Source organism: Gracilinanus agilis, chromosome 1, assembly GCF_016433145.1.
Source record: "Gracilinanus agilis isolate LMUSP501 chromosome 1, AgileGrace, whole genome shotgun sequence".
In the NCBI taxonomy this organism is placed as follows: Eukaryota; Metazoa; Chordata; class Mammalia; order Didelphimorphia; family Didelphidae; genus Gracilinanus; species Gracilinanus agilis.
The window spans coordinates 99,614,765-99,635,053 of NC_058130.1; the positions used below are offsets into that span (position 1 = coordinate 99,614,765).

The 20,289-nt window shown below is 39.1% G+C and overlaps 1 protein-coding gene across 1 annotated transcript in view; it reads left to right on the forward strand.

The window, feature by feature from the left end:
* Positions 1 to 20,289, forward strand: part of SUSD3 (sushi domain containing 3) — a 79,122-nt gene that overhangs the window by 50,503 nt on the left and 8,330 nt on the right. Inside the window, exons 2-3 of the mRNA XM_044683549.1 lie at positions 5,115 to 5,303; positions 11,377 to 11,524. Coding sequence (XP_044539484.1) covers positions 5,115 to 5,303; positions 11,377 to 11,524 — 337 coding nt within the window. The remainder of the gene's footprint in view (positions 1 to 5,114; positions 5,304 to 11,376; positions 11,525 to 20,289) is intronic.

A 20,289-nucleotide genomic window follows, 5' to 3' on the forward strand; every position in this document is an offset into this window, starting at 1 on the left:
CTCTTAGCTCTCCAAAGCTTTTAGTACACAGGAGATTGGTTATCCACGGAAATTTGCTGGATGAAGACTTAATACCCTACAACTTACCTAGATTTAAAAAAAGCAAAATGAAACAGGGCATTTTGATATTACATATGAAGCTATGAGAAGGCAGTGTGTGGCATAGGGAAAGGCCACCAGACCTAACAGCAGAAGGCTGGGTTTGGACTAGCTTGCTCTAAAGTTTACAGGGTTCTTTTATAAGATAATTTCCTCAGACCTTTATTTTCTCATCTGTAAAATGGGTACTGTTGACCTCATAGTGTTGTTCTGCACATAAAAATAAATCCACAGTGTCAAAGTTTTTAATAAGTATCATTGTAATTACGTGGTGAAGGGCAGCTAGGTGGCACACTGGGTCAGACAGCCCTAAATTCAGATCTGACCTTGGGCACTAGCTGTATAAGTCATTTAGCCCTGTTTGCCTCAGGTTCCTAATCTGTCAAATGAGTTGGAGAAGGAAATGGCAGACCACCCCACAGTACCTTTTTTTTTTTTTATCACCCTACAATATCTTTGCAAAAAAAATCCAAATGGGGTCATAAAGAATCAGACACAACTGAATAACAATAATTCTGTGGTGAAGAGACAATATAGTAGAGAAAGCTGACCTCAAAGTTAGGAAGATCTGGCAAGCACCTGGACATCACTTAACCTCTTAGGCCTCTAGACAACATCCTAAGACAAAGGCTTGTAGAGAAGAATGGTGACCTGCCTTGGAGAAGAGGGTATCCTCACCCAAGAATTTTTGATACCAAATGAAATCACAAGTCCAGTCCCTATCCTCCATAATTCTCTAATTAAGATAGTTTGGTATCCAGCCAAGTCAGGAGAAATGTTGCAGGTTACATATTAAAAAGGGAAAGCAGACACTGTACATTGATCTTGTACCTTTTAATTTTTAAACTTTTTAAAAGCAGAATAAATATTTTCTTTTTACATATCAAAAATAAAGTTTCTGGGCATATGGTAATAAAAACAAGAACTTAGATGTCTTGAGAATAGGGTGTAAGAGTGGAGAGGGAGGGAGGGGAAGAAAGCCTAAGAATTCCTAGAATCTCAAAGCAGGAAAGGGACCTTGGGGTACATCTGGTCCTCATTAGAACTCCAGAAAGATCAGGTGACTTTGTCCAAGTTCACACAATAAGTTAATGGCAGAAGGGAGGCTGGACCTTAATCCAGGGCGTGTCCTACTACACCAAGACAGCAATCTGGAGAATCTAGCCTAAAACTATTCAATATTCAATTTGTAATATTCAATATGGACACTGTAAATTGATACCCAGTGATGCAGAAATAAAATAGCATAGTTTTCTAGGATGGTAATAGTAAGACTAATAGAGATCACTAAAAGAAGATTATAGCTCAGATTTTCAGAGAGACTGTAGATGGCTAAGCCCCATCTTTTCCACCTTGGATGTTGCTACCAGTCTGAGGAGCAAGGCTGTGTTTCTCTCTTAAGACTTTCTTTTTTTATAATGTCTGCAAAGGAATAATTGATGACTTTTATTTGGGTTTGCCATTTCAAAAACACTAAGTGTCTAAAAGTTCCTCTCTGCCCTCAGATCTGTGTCTTTCTATCTGATCTTGCAGTGACCCTGATCTAGAACATTTAATTGGATATTGAACTAGACCTGAAAGGAAACAACTTTATGGGTTAAAACACAAGTGCAGTAAGTATTGGGCTGCCTTTACTTCTAAAGAATAGGAAGCAGTAGAAATTAAAGATGTTGAACCTCATTAATTAGCTGTTCTCCCTGTGCTTTTTAAAGATAGTCACTTTTATTTAAAAAATTTTTTAAATTAAATTTATTGATAAGAGTCAGCATTGTATAGTGGGCCAGCCTAAGAATTTTGAAGAGAAGTTCAAATATGGCAGTGGTCACATACTGGCTTTGTGACTTTGTTCAAATCATTTAACTTCTTTAAGTTCCAGACAATTCTCTAAAATTTGAAATATCCTTGCTTATTAGAGGAAATTTCTCATTCAAGTCTCCCTACAATGATAAAACCATAGATCATTCATATTTTTAAAAATACATGGAAATATTTTGTTTTGATTAGCAGACACTTTCCAACAAATACCTTTTACAAAATATATTCCCTGAAAATTTAAGGGACATTTCTGTCTTCTTTTTTTTTTTTTTTAATCTTTGCTTCTGACTTGAAATCAATATTAAGTATCAGTTGCGGGGAAGAAGAGTGAAAAAGAGTAGGAAGTTGGGATTGTGGCTTGCCCAGGGTCACATAGCTAGGAAGTATCTGTACTCACATTTGAACTCAGGACTTCCCGCCTCTGGCCTGGCTCTCAATTCACTGAGCCATCTAGCTGTCCCCATTTCTATCTTCTGGTAATTGATAAATGAATGGTACTCTTAGGAAAAGAAAAGTATTTTGTAAGAGAGAAATAGCTATTCATCTCATGTATTTGTCAGTTCTTTGTAGTTCGTAGATGTCAGACATCAAAGATTTAATTCAATAATGTTTCCAATCCACATCTTTTGTGTGATTCCATCTGCCTTAGTTGTGTTGGGACAAAATTTTGTTTTTAATTTTATATATTTAATTTTGTACAGTTAAAATTTGGGTGTGTCCAAAACTTGGTTTCCTCATCTGTAAAATGAGCTCGAAGGAAATGACAAACCACTCCAGTATCTTTGCCAAGAAAACCCCAAATGGGGTCACAAAGAGTCAGACGGGCCCCAAGTGACTGAATAACAACAATTTTGTGGTGAAAAGTCATTATGGTATAGAGATCTGAACTCTTCAAAGCCAGGAAGATCCAATTTACAAAGGCTTTGTGCCCCTGGACAAATCACTTAACCTTTCAGTGTAGTTAATTTTGTAATTATTCTATACCTTTTTTCTTTGTTTTTTTTATTATCTTTTTTCCTAGATTACATGCCAATACATTTTTTAGTAATTGTTTTCTGATATTTTGAAATCCATGTTCTCTCCCTTCATCCCCACTCCTCCCCAAGAAGGCAGGGAATATGATATAGGTTGTACATATGTTATACAATACATTTTTTTGTCAGGTTGTAAAACAAGATACATATTGCTTACCCTGGAGAAAAATTCATAGAGGAAATGAAGTGAAGAGTGGTATGTATCAATCTGCATTCAGATTCCATCTGTTCCTTCTATGGCGGTGGATGCCTTTTTCTTCATGAGTCTTTGAAGTTGTCCTGGATCCTTGCCTTGTTGATAATAGTTAAGTCATTCACAGTTGCTCATCATACATCATTGTTGTTACTATGTACAATCTTCTCCTGGTTCTGCTTACTTCACTTTGCATCACTTCATATAAGCCTTTCCAGGTTTTTTTGTGAGCATCTTGTTTGTCATTTTTTGTGGCACAATAGTATTCCATTACAGTCATATACCACAATTGTTCAGTCGTTTCCTAATTGATGGACATCCCTTCAGTTTCCAGTTCTTCACCACAAAAGAGATGTTATAAATATTTTTTTAAAAGTAGGTCCTTTTCCCCTACCTTTAATCTATATTTTGTATGGGGCTTTTTTAAAACCCTTACCTCCTGTCTTAGAATTGATAATAAGTCTTGGTTCCAAGGTAGAAGAGCAGTAAGGGCTAGGTAGCTGGAGTTAAGGGACTTGCCCAGGGACACATGGGTAGGAAATGTCTCAGGCAAAATTTGAGCCCAGGACTTCCTGTCTCTATCCACTTCATTCTCAATCCACTGAGCCACCTAGATGCCCCTAACCTATTTGCTGATTGATAATTTCCCTCTTATCTATAATTGTAAATATTATATTTAATGTCTTTAACTTAATTAATTTTACTGTTATTTATTATAAATGCCTTTTTCTGGATTTACTAACACTCTTGTCTCTGTTTACTCATTGATTCTCTAGGATTTTATAAACAGACCATCATCTTATCTTCAAGTAGAGATAATTTGGACTCTGCTTATGCTTATTCCTTCAGCTTCTTTCTTTTGTCTTCTTGCTATAGCTAGCATTTCTATCACTATATAAAATATAAAAGTAAAGACAATGGGCATTCTTGTTTCACCCTTAATTCTTTGGGGAAAGCTTCTAACTCACATTTCAACTGGGTGAAGGGGGGGGGAAGGTAATACCAAAACCAATTAATGATTAATTAACCTCAGTAGTGTTAGGCTCTCAGTGGGTTGGGGAGGAGAATCCATTCAGAGGCTGAGAAGCAATTAGGTGGAGATCATAAGTCTACTTTTTCTCAAATGAGTGAAAGAAAACTTTCTTTTTTTAGTGTTAGAAGAGAGTAAACGAGGGTGAGGGTGTGGAGCAGATCACAGGATGGTCCCTGGAGGAAAAAAGGGAACTGAAATCAGTGTTTTGCACATAGACTTAAAAAAAAACATTTAGAATAGACATTCATAAGATCTTAAGTAAAACTTAGAGACCTCAGAGCCCTTCTAATTCAATCCTCTTATTTTACAGATGAGGAAACTGAGGCCCATACAAGAAAAGGGAGTTGTCCAAAGTCACAGAACTAGGATATATTAGAAGTGGAATTTGAACCCTGGTCCTCTGACCCTAGGGCCAGTATGCTTTCCACTAGAACCATGCTACCTCTCAGCCCTAAGTACCTCAACTTCATGCTATAGGGGGGAAAGTCTTGGATTGGGAGTAGACTTGAGTCTTAGAACTACCAATAATTCATTATGTTACCTTCACCTTGAACAAATCTCTCCTGTGGTCCATAGTCTCCCCATCTCTCCATTGAGGGAGCAGACTAGATTGTCTTAGAGCTCTAACTTTCTATGATTCTGCCTATAAGGGCTTTTTGTAGTCCCTATTGTCTATGGCTATACACAGATAGAATTCACCAGAAAAAGAACGAACACCAAGAGATCACCAGTAGAAGATGATAACACGTCCCTCACAAGGATGACTTTCCTTGCCTTGTTGGATGGAGTTGAGAATAGCAGACACTGACCATGTCTTGGCCTCTGGCCTCAATCACCCAAAACACTGAGTGCCACAATCCAGTCACCTCATTCTCCATCTAGAGGATTCTTTGCATTTGTTTTCATTCTTCACAACAGATCTTTCTGGTTAAATCCACAGGTCAGTGCAGCCGAGCCTCTCCACCTCAAGGGGGCACCTTCCAAGTTATCGCTGGCAATGGTACCACTATTGGGACGATACTGATGTTCCATTGCCCTATAGGCCACCAGATGCTGGGACAAGGCATCGTTACTTGCATCTGGAGAGAGAATGGCACAGAGTGGACAAATGGGACACCAACGTGCAAGGGTAAGGACACACTCCCCTTCTTGATCCTTCCCCCAGCTTTGCCTTCTCTGTATCTAACCAAGAAGGACTCTTAAAAGCAGCCTTATAAAATGTTACTATCTGACTGAAGACCAATTAACTCCCATAAAAAGAAAAATAGTTTATATAAAATATATATTTATATAAAATATAAAAAATATAAAATATAAAATTGTGCTTCTGCTCAGCTTTCTGTTAAAAGGCTAATTATCTGTTTAACAAAGACTTTCTGCTTTTGTTAGAATTTAACACATGAAAATAAATTTAATAAGCATGGGTTCCCTAGAGAAAATGCAAGATTTGTAGGAATGCAAATACATTTGTGGAAGCATTAAGTCACAATCTTATGGAAAGGCTACAACTAATGCAAAAATACTTATTTAAACAAATAATTAGTTTGGAAAGGCATAGTCAGAGTAAACTGAACACATTTTGAGAGCTTTAAGACATACAAGACTTCAACAGCTTTTTAGAATCAATTATTCAATGATTAATAATTGCATTTTATAGATGAAAAAATAGACACATGAAGCTAGGATTGGTGTTGTTCAGTCATTTCAGTCATGTCTGACTCTTTGTGACCCCATATAGGTTTTGGGGGGAAAGATCCTGGAATGGTTTGCCATTTTGTTCTCCAGTTCATTTTACAGATAAAAAAACTGAGGCAAACAGGGTTAAATGGCAAACAGATCACACAGCTCATAAGTGTCTGAGGCCAGATGTGATCTCAGAAAGATAAGTCTTCCTAGCTTCAGGCCTGGCACTCTATCCACTGTACCACCTGACCAAGATTAAATGCCAACAAAAAGAAGTCAAAACAGAAAGCACAATGCAGGAATTTGCTGGTTGTTCTCCTCTGCCTGAATTTTCCTCTTAAGATAAAAGTAAATTCCTCCCAGATGTAGACAATGGAGAGAGGGCTCTAGGGTATAATACTTGACTCTGAGGAAAGTCTGGAGGTGCCACTCTCTGAAGTGGAGTGGTGTAAGGCTCATGAAATCAAAGGATTTGGAGGTATAGGGGCCCTTAGCATCCATTTAATCTAAGGATAGGGATAGACAATGGATCTCTGATTTCCTTGGTATAAGAAATGCCCAGGTATGCAAACTTAATACTACCAATTCAGGTCACTGAAACTTGGAATCTTAGAGGATTGCCAGAACTCTCAGAGGTTAAGTACTTTCCCAAGGTCAAACATCTAGATGTCAGAGGACTTGAACCCAGGACTCTCTGACTTCAGGATGAGTCTTCTATCCACTATACCCTGCTTTTTCTCTTTTGATTTAACACCCTCATTTTATAGAAGTGGAAAGTGAGGCTAGAAAGAAGAGATTTGACCAGGGTCACAGATCAGCAAAAATGGATGGGAATAATTAATAGACTCTACCCAGAAGTAACTGGGAATGTGTTGAAACCAGCTCATCCTAGTTTGTGAAACCAATTTCCAGTGTGAACATTAACACCTTGGAAATCTAGCAAACACTAAAAATCAGGATTTGATTTATTGGTCTGTTGATTATCTAAAATTAGGAAACTGATGGAGAAAATGTTAATACAGGCTAAGCTTCAAAAATATGTTTTTTATAAAATTTTTCCCTCAGAGGGCCATTTATTAAACATATGCCCCCACACCAAAAGAAGTAACACAATTCTGAATGATCGTTGCTGTTAAAACTGACTTCAAAACCTCAAGGAGTTGTGATTCATTACTACAGGTCCTTTCCCCACTGCTACAGATTGCAGCTGCACTCTACCTTAGGAGACAGTCTTTATGAATTGCTAGGGTTAAAAAATTCATTACCTTGTGGTCAAACTGGAAATGAGCTTCTCAAAACCTAGTAAGGCTGACCCTCAGGTGACAAATAGTCCATCACTGAGCCTCTGCTTAAAGCCTTTCCCATTTGAAAGGGCTTCTGGGGTTTCCTTCTTGAGCTTCTGGCTTTCTTGCATTCCTTTGACCCTTCTTTCCTTAACCATTCTGTAGGTCTCTATTGCTTCAGCCTCTAGAAATTATAAATTAGTGGGAAATCATGTTCCTCTCTTCTAGGCAAGCAATACTGAAGCATATTCACTAGCTCTCAATTCATTGGTTCTGTCCTTAAGAGGAAGCTTGAAGCCCAACATCTTAGTCCTCTTCTAGAGCCATGTGGTGAGTGGCCATGGGCTTAACGACCATTTTCTGGGAGCTAGGGCTTCATCTCTTCAAAGGTTTCAGGGTCCCACTACTTCTATCACAAGTATGCCCAAGGAAATAGGGATGGGCTCAGAAGGTATTTTTTTTTTTACTTTTAGTTTAGTTTTTAGTTTTTATTTCTTTAGGGGATGACTAGCCCTTTATTTTTTTTTTCCGGGTTATACATGGGTTATATATAGCAAGCAAAACACATTTCCATATTACTCGATTTTGTAGGTGAATAATTTTGTAAAACCAAAACCCCGGTCATATATGCGAATAGTCAAGGGATAAATCATATATTATAATCTTCATTTATACTCCAAGAGTTCAGAAGGTGTTTTAAGAATTAAGTTGTCATTGATCTTGTCAATAGCATCATCATTCCCCTGCCTTCCAGTGTATGCTATAGCAACTTGTAGTAATCCCCAGGGCACTGGGCTTTTTCCAGGGGCAAACACAAACCACAGGGAAAGTTAGCCAGCTTTCTGCCTTACCTGACTTCTCACCTGACTCTTCCTCTTTCATTCCAGTGGTATAGAGGAAAGAATGCTGATTCTGCAGTAAGGGAACTGGATTCATATCCACCTCTAGCATCTACTACCTCTGTGAGGTCCTTGGCAAGTCGTTTAACTTCCTTGGTGTTAGACTAGGTCATCTCTAATATCTTTTTAGCTCTAAATGTGTTTCTGTGAACAATGCAGTCAACTCTCTAGTTCAGAGGTCCGGACCAGCTTAGCTCTTGGCTAAGTTGGTTCCAGGAAGCCTCACAAGGGATAGGAATTGGGCACTTGGTAGGGTTATTGGCAATAGCTGTGACTTTCCTTTTTGGGCTATCACTTGGGGAGCAGCTAAAAGTGGCTAAGTGGATTGAGAGCCATGCCTTGAGATAGGTCTTGGATTCAATTCTGGACTCAAGACACTTTCTACTTGTGTGACCCTGGGCAAGTCATTTAATCCCCATTTCTTAGCTCTTAACCACTCTTCTGCCTTAGAACCAATATTTAGTATTGATTCTAAGATAGAGGGTAAAAGTTTTTTAAGATATATATCAATTGTCCAGCCTTCTGGATTTTGCTAACAAAGGACACCCAGCACAATGATTGGTTTTTTTGTGTGCAAAGCCCTCATTCCTTGTTGGATCTGAATCCTATTTTGGCATACCTTTGCCCTCAATTCCTTGGCAGTATTGGGGAAATATATATACATATATATATTTCCCCAAATATATATATATATATATTTTTCCCCAATTTCCCCAATATACATATACATATATTGGAACCAATGACTATTGAACATCTTTCCCTGGTCCAGCATCTAGTTCTACCTGCCATTTCCCTATTTTCTCAGATTGATGATTTGGTTAGTTTCAGACAAAAAATCTTCACCTTTCCTCCCAGAAGGGTGCATCTAGGTGCTTCTGCTTCTTTACAGAGGAGTATTTACTTTAGGTATATGTGATTTCATCAGCCTGCATATTCCCTTCACCAACACAGACCACAAGCCTGCTATAACTCAGTAAACAGACAATCTTCATCCATGGCTATGACAGAGAAAAAGTCATCACTCTATGGTCAACCTGGTGGTGATCAACTTCTCTGAAGGTGACCAGGATGACTTCCAGGTGATAGTACATTACAGGCATGTACTTGAAGACTTTCTGTGTGGTTAGGATCTGCCAGAGCTTATATGTGGTTAGCATAGCCTTCGAGAACCCAAAGTCACCTCCAAACCACAATCAAACTTCAGAGGAAAACTTAAGTGGAAGATATTCAAAAAACGATGGCTTACATTTATAGATCTCTTTATGATGTGACTGTTGTTGTCCCTGATGTCAAGAAGTCACCAATCTGAAATGTAGCTCATGGCTCAGAGTGGTGTTCTTAGAAAAGTCAACATGTTAATGACCTACAAATGGTGGGTAGTTCTTGGATTCTAGATTCTAGACAGGGAGGGAAGTGCTTTGCATTTTAGACACACTTCTAGAATGGAAACAAGACATTCATCAAGCTACTACAGTCTGATAGATATATCCCTTAAGAATATTTGTCTCAATAGCTCTTTTTGTAGTGGCAAAGAATTGGAAATTGGGGAGATGTCCATCAGTTGGGGAATGGCTGAGCAAATTGTGGTACATGTTAGTGATGGAATAGTATTGTGCTATAAGAAATAATAAGCAGGATGATTTCAGAAAAAAGATGGAAAGATCTACATAAACTGATGCAGAGTGAAATAAGCGGAACTGGGGGAGAACATACAATAACATACAATTGTATGATGATCAACTGTGAAAACTTGGCTACTCTTAGCAATGCAGTTATCTGGGACAATCTTGAAAGACTTATGACTGGAAACCACCAGAGAAAAAACTGTTAGAGTTGGTTGGATGTGGATCAAAGAATACTATCTTTCATATTAGTGTACTTATGGTTTTATTTGGGGTTTTGGTTTTATATGAGTGTGCTCTTACAACAATGACCAATAAGGAAGTGTGTTTTGCATGATCATAAAAATAAAATAAAATGAAAAAATAAAAGAGACTATTTGTCTCAATAGCTAGATAAAGTTCCAGGCCTGGAATCAGTAGGACCCAGGTATGAGTCTGACCTCAGATACTTCCTAACTGTGTCACCCTAGGCAAGTCATTTAACCTGTATTGGCTAGCCCTTGCCACTCTTCTATCTTAGAATTGATATTAGGTCAGAAAGTAAGGATTAAAAAAAAAAAAGAAGAACATTTGTCTCCTTATGTGTTAAGTCTGTGTTCATCAAGAAATCTTCACAACCCTTGTTGTGGTATCCAGCAGGTGGTACCCTATGAAAATGAAAAGTCTTTGAACAGGAACTACTCCCAGTGTAAGAATAGTAAATACTCTGATTTGTATGGGCCTTTGCAACCTAAAAAGGTCTTTCTCCTTCATTATCTCAGTTGACAGTCACAATACACCTAGGAGAAGCAGGTATCTGCATTTATTGACATTTTATAGCTAAAAGACCAAAATTTGGTGAATCTAGATAACTTGGCACTAAGGATATATATAGTAAGTTACATAATTTAATGCTCTCTCCATCATCACTCTACACCAGTGGTTCCCAAACTTTTTTGGCCTACCATCCCCTTTCCAGAAAAAATGTTACTTAGCCCCCTGGAAATTAATTTTTTTTTTAATTTTAATAGCAATTAATAGGAAAGATAAATGCACCTGTGGCCATCACTGCTTTCTCTGGATCGCTGCAGCATCCACCAGGGGGCGGTGGTGCCCACTTTGGGAATCACTGCTCTACGCCAAGTTTGGATTATATAAATTTTTGTTCTCAAGACTGATCACTTTTGGGTGAACATAGATAATTGAGGTCTTGAAGTGAAGACCAGCCTCTGGACTTCTGGAGGTAAAACCAATGAAGTGCCATCTTACCTTATAAGGTCCAGGCTGGCTCAAGCCAGCACCGGTCATGGTAGGATCAGCTGGCAGGCAAACAGCTGCTCCATCTGGAAATAGCAACATTTGTGACAGACTGACAGAACCAGTGCCAGGGCTTCCTGGGATAGGCTTATGCCAGTTGAAAGGGATGGGGAAAGTAATGGCATTTGATCTGAGGGCGCTTTCCAGCTAAGGAGCCCTGGAGAGATGAATGTTCTCTTCCTTTGTGGCAACAAATTGCCGGACCAGGCAACATCAGCATTGCAGAATGCCTCCACTGGAAACCCAAGCAAAGCATTCCAGGGGCCTTGCTGGCTGGCAGCCTAATTGTTCCCCTTTATAGGAAATCTTCTCTAAGGTAAAGCAGGGCTCTGTGGGAAGTTGAAAAAATGAGCTCATTTTCATCGGTCCTGTGATACCCTGTAAATTGTTTCCATGTCCGTTCCCCGTTTGTACAGCTCTGCCCGTCTATGAAACCTTCGGGTTTAAGGTTGCTGTGATCGCGTCCATTATAAGCTGCGCCATCATCCTGCTGATGTCCGTCGCGTTTTTAACCTGTTGTCTCCTCAAGTGTGTGAAGAAGAACGAACGGCGTCAAACGGAAAGGTACCTCATCTTGGAATCATAAGAGCTAGAGCTGTGAGGGACCTCAGAGAGCATCTAGTCCAAACTCCTCATTTTATAGAAGAACCAGAGGCCCAGTGAGGGCTTAGCGATTGGCCACAGGTCCTTTGGATAATAAATAGCAGAGCAGGAACTCAATTCTGATGCCAAATCTAGCCATTATACCATTCAAACCCAGAGGCTATAGAGTTTGTAGCAATCCTGAGATTTGGGAGAAAGATTTTATTTTCCTCCCCTTTGATTTTTTTTTTTAAACCCTTACTTTCCATCCTAGAACCAATACTATATATTGTTTTTTTTTTTAAATCCTTACCTTCCATCTTGGAGTCAATACTGTGTATTGGCTCCAAGGCAGAAGAGTGGTAAGGGCTAGGCAATGGGGGTTAAGTGACTTGCCCAGGGTCACACAGATAGGAAGTGTCTGAGGTCAGATTTGAACCTAGGACCTCCCATCTCAATCCACTGAGCCACCCAGCTGCCTCCTATATATTGGTTTTAAGACAGTGGGAGGTTGCCTAGTGACTCTGCCAGGATCACACAAGTAGGAAATGTCTGAGGTCAGATTTGAACCAGGACCTCCCATCTTCAGATCTAGCTTTCTATCCCCTGAGCTACCTAGTTGTCCACCTCCCTTCCCCAGCTTTGAATTTAATTTAATTTTAATTAGTTTAAAATTCATTCATTCATTTATTTATTTTGGAATATTATTCCTTGGTTCATGTTCTTTCCTTCTCCTCTTCCCTCCCCCTCCCATAGCCAACAAGCAATTCCACTGAGTTTTACATGTATCGTTGACCTTTTTAGTTTTAAAAAGGCCTGTAGGAAACTATTAGCTAGACTTTAGTTTGGGGATTGTTGTTTGTTTATTTTTTAAGAAATACCCAAGACATGTGTTAAAGAAGAGAACCAAAATTGAAAGATGAACAAATTTACAAAGCATTCATAGAGAGCCTAATGCTAGAAGACAGGTTTGTTCTACGAATGTCTTTGAGACTTGGTAGGAAGGAAACAACATGTGCCATACCTGGCATGTAGCTTTATCTTTTCAATTAATTAATTAATTAAGAGTTTTTTTCCTTGATTACATGATTCATGTTCTTTCCCTTCCCTCTTTCCTTCCTCCTCCCAGAGTTGACAAGCAATTCCACTGGGTTATCCATGTATCATTGATCAAGATTTCCATATTATTAATATTTGCAATAGAGTGATCATTTAGACCAGGGGTCGGCAACTTTTTTGGCCGTGAGAGCCATAAACGCCACATTTTTTAAAATGTAATTTCATGAGAGGCGTACAGTGCTCACAGTGCGCTCCTGTAACAGCACCTGAAAAAAAAAATGGACTTTATGGCTCCTGCAGAAAGAGCCATACATTGCTGACCCCTCATTTAGAATCTACATCCCCAATCATATCCCCCTTGAACCACGTGTTCGAGCATATGTTGGTTCTTTTTTTCTTCGTTTCTCCTCCCACAGTTCTTCCTCTGAATGTGGCTAGTTTTCTTTCTCATAAGTCCCTCAGATTTGTCCTTGATCACTGCATTGCTGCTAGTAGAGAAGTCCATTACATTGGATTGTGGCATGTAGTTTTTGAAAGAGTAAGCCAGCCAGGTGTGGTGGTGCACACCTTTAATCCTCTCTACCATGGAGTACAAAGCTGGTGGATCTCTAGAATTCAGAGGTTCTGAGCTTCAAATGGGTTAAGCCAGTGATGGGCAAACTTTTTAAAGAGGGGGCCAAAGGAAAGGAAATGCTCATCTGTCAGTCTATCTATCTAAGGCAACTCTTTCGAAGTTTCATTGTATTGTATCCAATTCACTGTATTCGTCAGATTAGGAATAATGTCACGTGGCTGGATAGAACATTTCAGGGAGCTGCATCTGGCCTGCGGGCTGTAGTTTGCCCATCACTGGGCTAAGCTGATCATAAGTCTACAAGAATACTATACTACAACGGGGAGATCTTGAGAGCAGAGGGGCAACCAGGCTGCCTGTGGAGAGGTGAACCAGCCCTGGCTGGAAACAGAGCAGGTCAAACCTCCTGAGCCCATCAAAGTGAGATGAGGCCCTTGGTTTTTTGTTGTTGTTGTTTGTTTGTTTTTTAAACTCTTAACTTCTGTGTATTGGCTCCTAGGTGGAAGAGTGGTAAAGTGGGCAATGGGGGTCAAGTGACTTGCCCAGGGCCGCACAGCTGGGAAGTGTATGAGGTCCTTGTTTAACCCTTATACTTCCAACCTATGTCAGAGAGACTCAGAAGGAAAAGAAGGGAGGAATGAAAGAGAAGGAAGGAAGGAAAGAGAGGAAGGGAGAGAGAGAGAGGAAGGAAAGAAGAAAAAGTGGTTTATTTCAGATGAAAATGTTAAGGAAAAAGAAATTGAATGACACTGTATATTAAGATGATATAATTCTATGAAAATTCAAGAAGCAGGAAGAGAAAAGTATGGTTGGGAGAGCATTTGGGTGAAGACTATCTATAGAGTCAGAAACAGAAGGCATCTCATCACAAGGTGAAGGAACCATTGACCTGATTCCCACCAACAGAGGAACAACAGGTATTTTAAGTAGAAATTATAGGGAACCTTGTGTCCATTCTATCTTAGAATTTATGATAATGAAGAAATAAGCTGGACATAATAACCTGATAAAGTGCCCCGAATTCCAAGGGATATGATTTTAAAAGGATTGAGAGCAAAGACGAGTAGAACCTCATAGACTAAAATTCTGAATACTCTAAGCAGAAATTATTCTGAAGAGGGAAAAGAGGAGCAATATATGTGTATATTTACTCATTTACCAATTTAGATTTTTAAATAAAAGGTGAAGTCAGAAGCAAGAGAAAGTAACCACGGACAGAGGTTAAAAATATTATACACAGCCCTGTAAGAATTGTGTCAGGGGTGCTAGAGCCTAGAACAGTGGTTTCCATTAAGTGATTTATGAACTTCTTGTGGATTCTTGATGATGGTCCAAGGGATTTGCACTGTGGTATGCTGGTAAATGTTTCAGAACTGGCTCTCCAAAAAAATTAAAAAAGGAGAGAGATGCATGACACGCTTAAGTTTAATCTTCATTACTAGCATCTTCTCCATTTCTTTAAGTTTAGACAATCAAGCCCTAATTTGTAGCATTTGTCAGTTTCTAAAATAGAAATGCTTACTCTGAAATTTTAACCATCAGCTCTTACCTGGCTCCAAGCATGACCCAGAGTTCTCACTAAAAATTCTTTTACAGTGCCTTAAGGAGTAAATAATTGAAAGAGCGTGAGTAGTATGTTAAATACCCCCGGGGGCTGACAAAACATTTTTTTTGTTGTTTTTGAAAGAGGTACAGGGATAAAAAATATTGGGAACCGCTGGCCTAAAATGAGCTGAGACTAGCAATGAATACTCAAAACATCATAAAGAATCAGCTATTCTTTTGTTTTAGAGCAATAGTTCTCCATCTTTTTGGCCTTAGGAGCCCTTTACAGTTTTAAAAAATTTGGTGACACCTCCCCTCAGAGTTTTTGCTTATATGGGTTATCTCTGTCAATATTTACCATGTTAGAAATTAAATATCTTAGTATTGCTATGAAAAGTTTTGCTCTTGCTGATTGTTCAAAAGGGTATCAAGGACCCTCAGGGGTCTGCAGACCCCACTTGAAGAATTATTGTTTTAGAGCAATAATGGGAATAATATGATAATAATAGCTAGCATTTATTTAGTGCCTACTATATGCCAGGAACTGTGCTGAGCACTTTACAAACATTATCTTATTTAATCCTCACAATAAGCCTGTGACATAGGTGCTATCATTATTCCCATTTTACAGTTGAGGAATCTGAAGCAAACAGAAGTTAAGTGACTTACTCAAGATCACACAGCTTGTTAGTATCTGCAATTGGATTTTAATTTGGGCCTTCTTGACTCCAGGCCTGGCATTCTATATCCACTGTATCACCTAGCAAAAAGAAAAAGAAAAAAGTGAGTAGGATGGTGATGATAAAAAATGAAGGAAAGAAAGCCAAGTTGCTCAACTCTTAGTTTCCTTCTCTTTTCACTTTCAATGAGAATAAACTTTGTTGGTTTTCACCCAAAAAAGTGAGGGGTCGAGTTTGTTGAGTTGGCAAGCCTAGACGAACCACGTCCTAGAGTCCTAAAAGGATTGCTAGCTGTGAGTGCTGAGTTGCTGCTGCTAGAGAGGTGTCACAGGATCAGGGAAGGTCAAATATTTTCCTAATTTTCCAAAAAAATGGAGCAAGGAAAAATTTGCAAACTATCAATCAAGCAATCAAGAAATATTTATGGAGTCAGCTAGGTGAATAGAGAGCCAGGTTTAGAGGGGGGAGGTCCTGGGTTCAAATGTGGCCTCAGATACTTCCTAGCTGTGTGGCCCTGGGCAAGTCACTTAACCCCTATCGCCTAGTCCTTACCACTTTTCTGCCTTGGAACCAATACACAGTAGTGATTCTAAGATAGAAAGTAAAGGTTTTAAATAAAAAAGAGGAAATATTTATTAGGTGCCATCTATGTGCTAGGCAATGAGGATTCAAGTGCAAAGATTGAAGTAACCCATGCTCCCAAAGAGCTTATATCCTGCGGGAGGGGAGGAGAAAACAAGCACAAAAGAAAGAAGGAAAGAAAGAAAGAAAGAAAGAAAGGAAGGAAGGAAGGAAGGAAGGAAGGAAGGAAGGAAGGAAGGAAGGAAGGAAGGAAGGAAGGAAGGAAGGAAAAAATATATATACTGTATCAGTAAAGTTAATAAATATAACTATTTAGAGAATAGTTAAATAAAAGACTGTTTCAGAGGGAAACCGTATAGCAATTAAGAGATCAAGAAAGGCTTCCTGCAGAAAGAAGATAATGCCAGAGTTACCTCTTAAAGAAAGAGAGCAGCACTGTGAGGCCGAAGTCAGGGGGGAGTACTTTCTGGCCATGTGGGATGTCCAATTCAAAGGCATGGAGATAGGAGACGGGGTGTCATGTATGAGGAACAGAGAGCAGCCCAGAGTGACCAGAGTCGAGGGGAAGTAGTGGGGCCAGGTTATGAAGAGTTTTAAAGGCTATACAGAGGAATTTGTATTTTATCCTAGAGGCAAGAGGAAGCCATTGCAATAGAGTAGGGAAGTCACAGTCAGGTTTAAGCTAAGGAAAATTACAGTGTGTAGGATGGATTGAAGGAAAGACTTGAAGCAGGGAGGCTATTTTATGATGTATGCAAGAAGTGATGAGGCTGTGGTAGCTGTGTGAGGAAAAAGAAAAGGTCAGTTTTTAAAGATGTTGTGAAGATAGAAATGATACGGATTGTTATTGTTCATCTTTTGTTTTCAAAGGGGACCAGTGACACCATGGAGATGAGCTGGCAATTGATTAGATATGTGGGGTGAAAGAGAGGAGTCCAGATTAATGAAGAAACCAAGAACTTAGGTAACTGGGAGGATGATGGTGCCTTTGACAGAAATAGGAAATATTAGAAAAAGGAAAGGTTTAAGGGAAAGAAAAGTTCAGTTTGGAACATACTGAATTGAAGTGTCTTAGGACATCTAGCTCAAAGTGTTCAATAGGCAACTGGTGCTAAAGGACTGAAACTCAGAGGAGAGACTGAGGGTGAATTTGTAGACTTGTGAGTCATCTGTAATAATAAAGATGAGAGTCAAGCCCACGGAACCTGATGAGCTTATCAAAAGAGAGAGTATGTTGGAGAAAAGAGAAGAGTTCCTAGGGTAGAACCCTGGGGAACCTCCACAGTTAGGGGACATGATATAGATGAAAAAGTCAGCAAAGGAAACTGAGGAGGAACAGTCAGAGAGGGAGGAGAACCAGAAGAGAGAATTGTCACGAAAACTCAGAGAATTAAGACTATCCTGGATGAGAGCAACAGAAAAATGATAAAGGAGAAGAAAGTTTTTTAAAGATGGGGGAGAATTACATTTTTGAAGACAGTAAGGAAGGAACCAATTGATAGGGAAGGTGGAAGATTTGAGAGCAAAATTATTAGTGAGAAAGCATACTCTAGACCAGTGAGCTTGACTTCTAGTGTTAGAAAGTTTTATATTAAGGAAAGGACGTGTGAGTCGTTATAAAGGGAAGCAGTGATCACTAAAATCCAGCATGTTCTCATCAAACTAATATTTTTTTTTGACAGACAAGTATTAGATTAAGGAAATGCTATAGACACCTAATAATTAGATAATAGCAAAGCATATAAGTAACTCTCTCATGTTCTCCTTGTAGATAAGATGAAGAAATACTGGGCTACATTTTAGCACAATAAGGAATATTTGGAACTTGTCAAATGACTAGGCACAATAGGTAGTCATTAGTCAGTAGCTAGGGAGGTCTCTAGCTGAATGCTCTTGGGATTTTTCCTTGATCCTACAATGTCAACATTTTAATCAATTATTTGGATAAGATATAGATTAATTTAATCAATGGAATGAAATAGAAAAGCACTCATTAAGTATTTACTACATGCCAAGAGCTATTATGCTAAGTGCTCGGGCCACAAATAGAAAGACCAGACAGTCTGCTCTCAAGGAGCTCACATGTTAATTAGGAAAGATAATACATAAAGGAAGACTCAGCTTCGTGGCAGATGAAAGGACCAGGAGGTATTTAGGGTCTGGCAGGCAAAGCAGCAAGGCAAATGGTAAGGTCCCACAGACCTTGGGGGCATGCCAGATGGTCCCTGACCAGCAACTGTGGAACGGAGTGGCAGGAGACTCTTGAGTTCTATTCAGAAGTGGGAATGGGAGTCAGTCTGGGGAGATCCAGGCAAAAGGGTTTGGGTAGCAGATGATAAGGACTTCAGTTCTCCATCATAGCGCTGGCTGAGGCAGACCAAGGGAAGGTCATTAAGTATTTATGCATCAGTCAACAAGCATGTATTAATCACTTACTATGTGCAAGTCACAAAGATCTCGTCAATCTTGTCAAATACAAAAAAAGATCTCAGCGGGCTAGAATACTGAGCCAAGTAAAATAAGATTGCATTTAATAGGGACAACTATCAAATTCTACATTTGGATTCAAATAATCATTCTCACAACTATAAACCACAAAAGATATGGTTTCTAGACAACAGTTTCCGTGAAAAAGATCTAGAGTTTTTAGCTGACTGGAAACTGAGTATGAGCAACAGTATAATACTCCAACAGCCAAAATAAGGTAATGCCTTTCTATTCAAGAGGACAAAACATCAGTTTTGGTTCCAAGGCAGAAGAACAGTAAGGGCTAGGGAATAAGGGGTAAGTGACTTGTCCAGGGTCACACAGCTTAGAAAAGTGTCTGAGGTCATATTTGAATTCAGGACCTCCTATCTCTGGGCCTGGCTCTCAATCCACTGTACTATCCAGCTGCCCCCCATTGGAGGATGTCAAGCAGAGTATTTCTCGGTTCTTTTGTTTTAGAAATTTATTTCTAATTTCTTGGTTCTTTTGTATTAGAAATTTAGAATTTCAAATTACGATAAAATTAGAATTTAGAAAATCAGTCAAGTAGATGCTCCCAAGGCACTTCCATATTTTAGATTCTATGATTCCAATGTAGTTAAAAATTTTAGATTCTATGATTCCAGTTGGCAGTACAAGGAACCATTCCTACATTCTCTTTAGCGCGGGGCCCCCGGGAACCTCATACCCATAATTTCAAGGTGACTGACCAAGATGTGTAGTATATTCATTCATTCATACAGTAAAATTAGTTATGCTCTTGATCTGAGCAGAGCTGAGGGCATCCATCTACTGACCAGCTAGACCTCCTTTGGTTTGGGGATCACCACAAGAGGGAGCCACAGCTGTTACTGATTTCATTTTCATTAAGTTTCAGTGGTGTCCAGAAAGAATATTTCTTGTGACTTCCATACAGCATCAGAGATTTTTAGCAATAGCCTCAATCACAGCTCTTCATGTAAGAGCAATGAGTGAGATGTACATCCTGATGTGGCTGAGGACCAAAATTTTCAAATTCTACCAAGTTTCTGTATTTTCAGAGTCAGCATCAGAGGAAGCACATTAGGGTGATGGAAATAGAGGGAGACAGGAAGAAGCCATCCTTTGTAAGAAAGACTTTAAAAGGGAAGAAAAAAAGAATTCAAAAAAACAACCTATATCTGACCCCATATTCAATATTCCAAACCCATAGTCCTCTTCCTTTGCACTGAAGGAAGGGTGGTATATTATCAGCTCTCCTCTGGGGTCAAGATTAGTCATTATAATAATTACATAGCTTATGACTTAAATTTATGTAGCATTTTGAAGTTTGCAAAATGACAAAGATAGATAAAGATATATGTGCATATATTACACATTTATGTAGGTATACATATATTTTTTTTTCTCATTTGAGCCTCACAACAATCCTATGAAATAAATACAATGAGTATTATCCCTATTTTACCAGTGAGAAACCAAGGTTCTAGAAACACTAAGGAATTTAGCCTTGGTCACACAGTAAGGGCTGGGCAAGATCCAAGCCCAGAATTTTCTGGCTCTGCATCCAGCACTAAAATCTATTTATCACTATTTTACCAACAAAGAAACTGAGGCTGCAAAGAAGTTAAGAGACTTTACTGTGGTCCTATAGCTTATAAGTAAGTATCCAAGGCAACATTTGAACACCAGCCTTTCTATCTCCCAATACAGCGCTAGACCTAGTCCCTCCCACTGTTTCTGCCCACCCCTCAAATTTAGCCATAGTGATGCTTTTTCTACCTCATCCCTGCCCCTTTGAGAAAACTAAATTGGCAGATACAGAAAAACTTTCTGGGGTG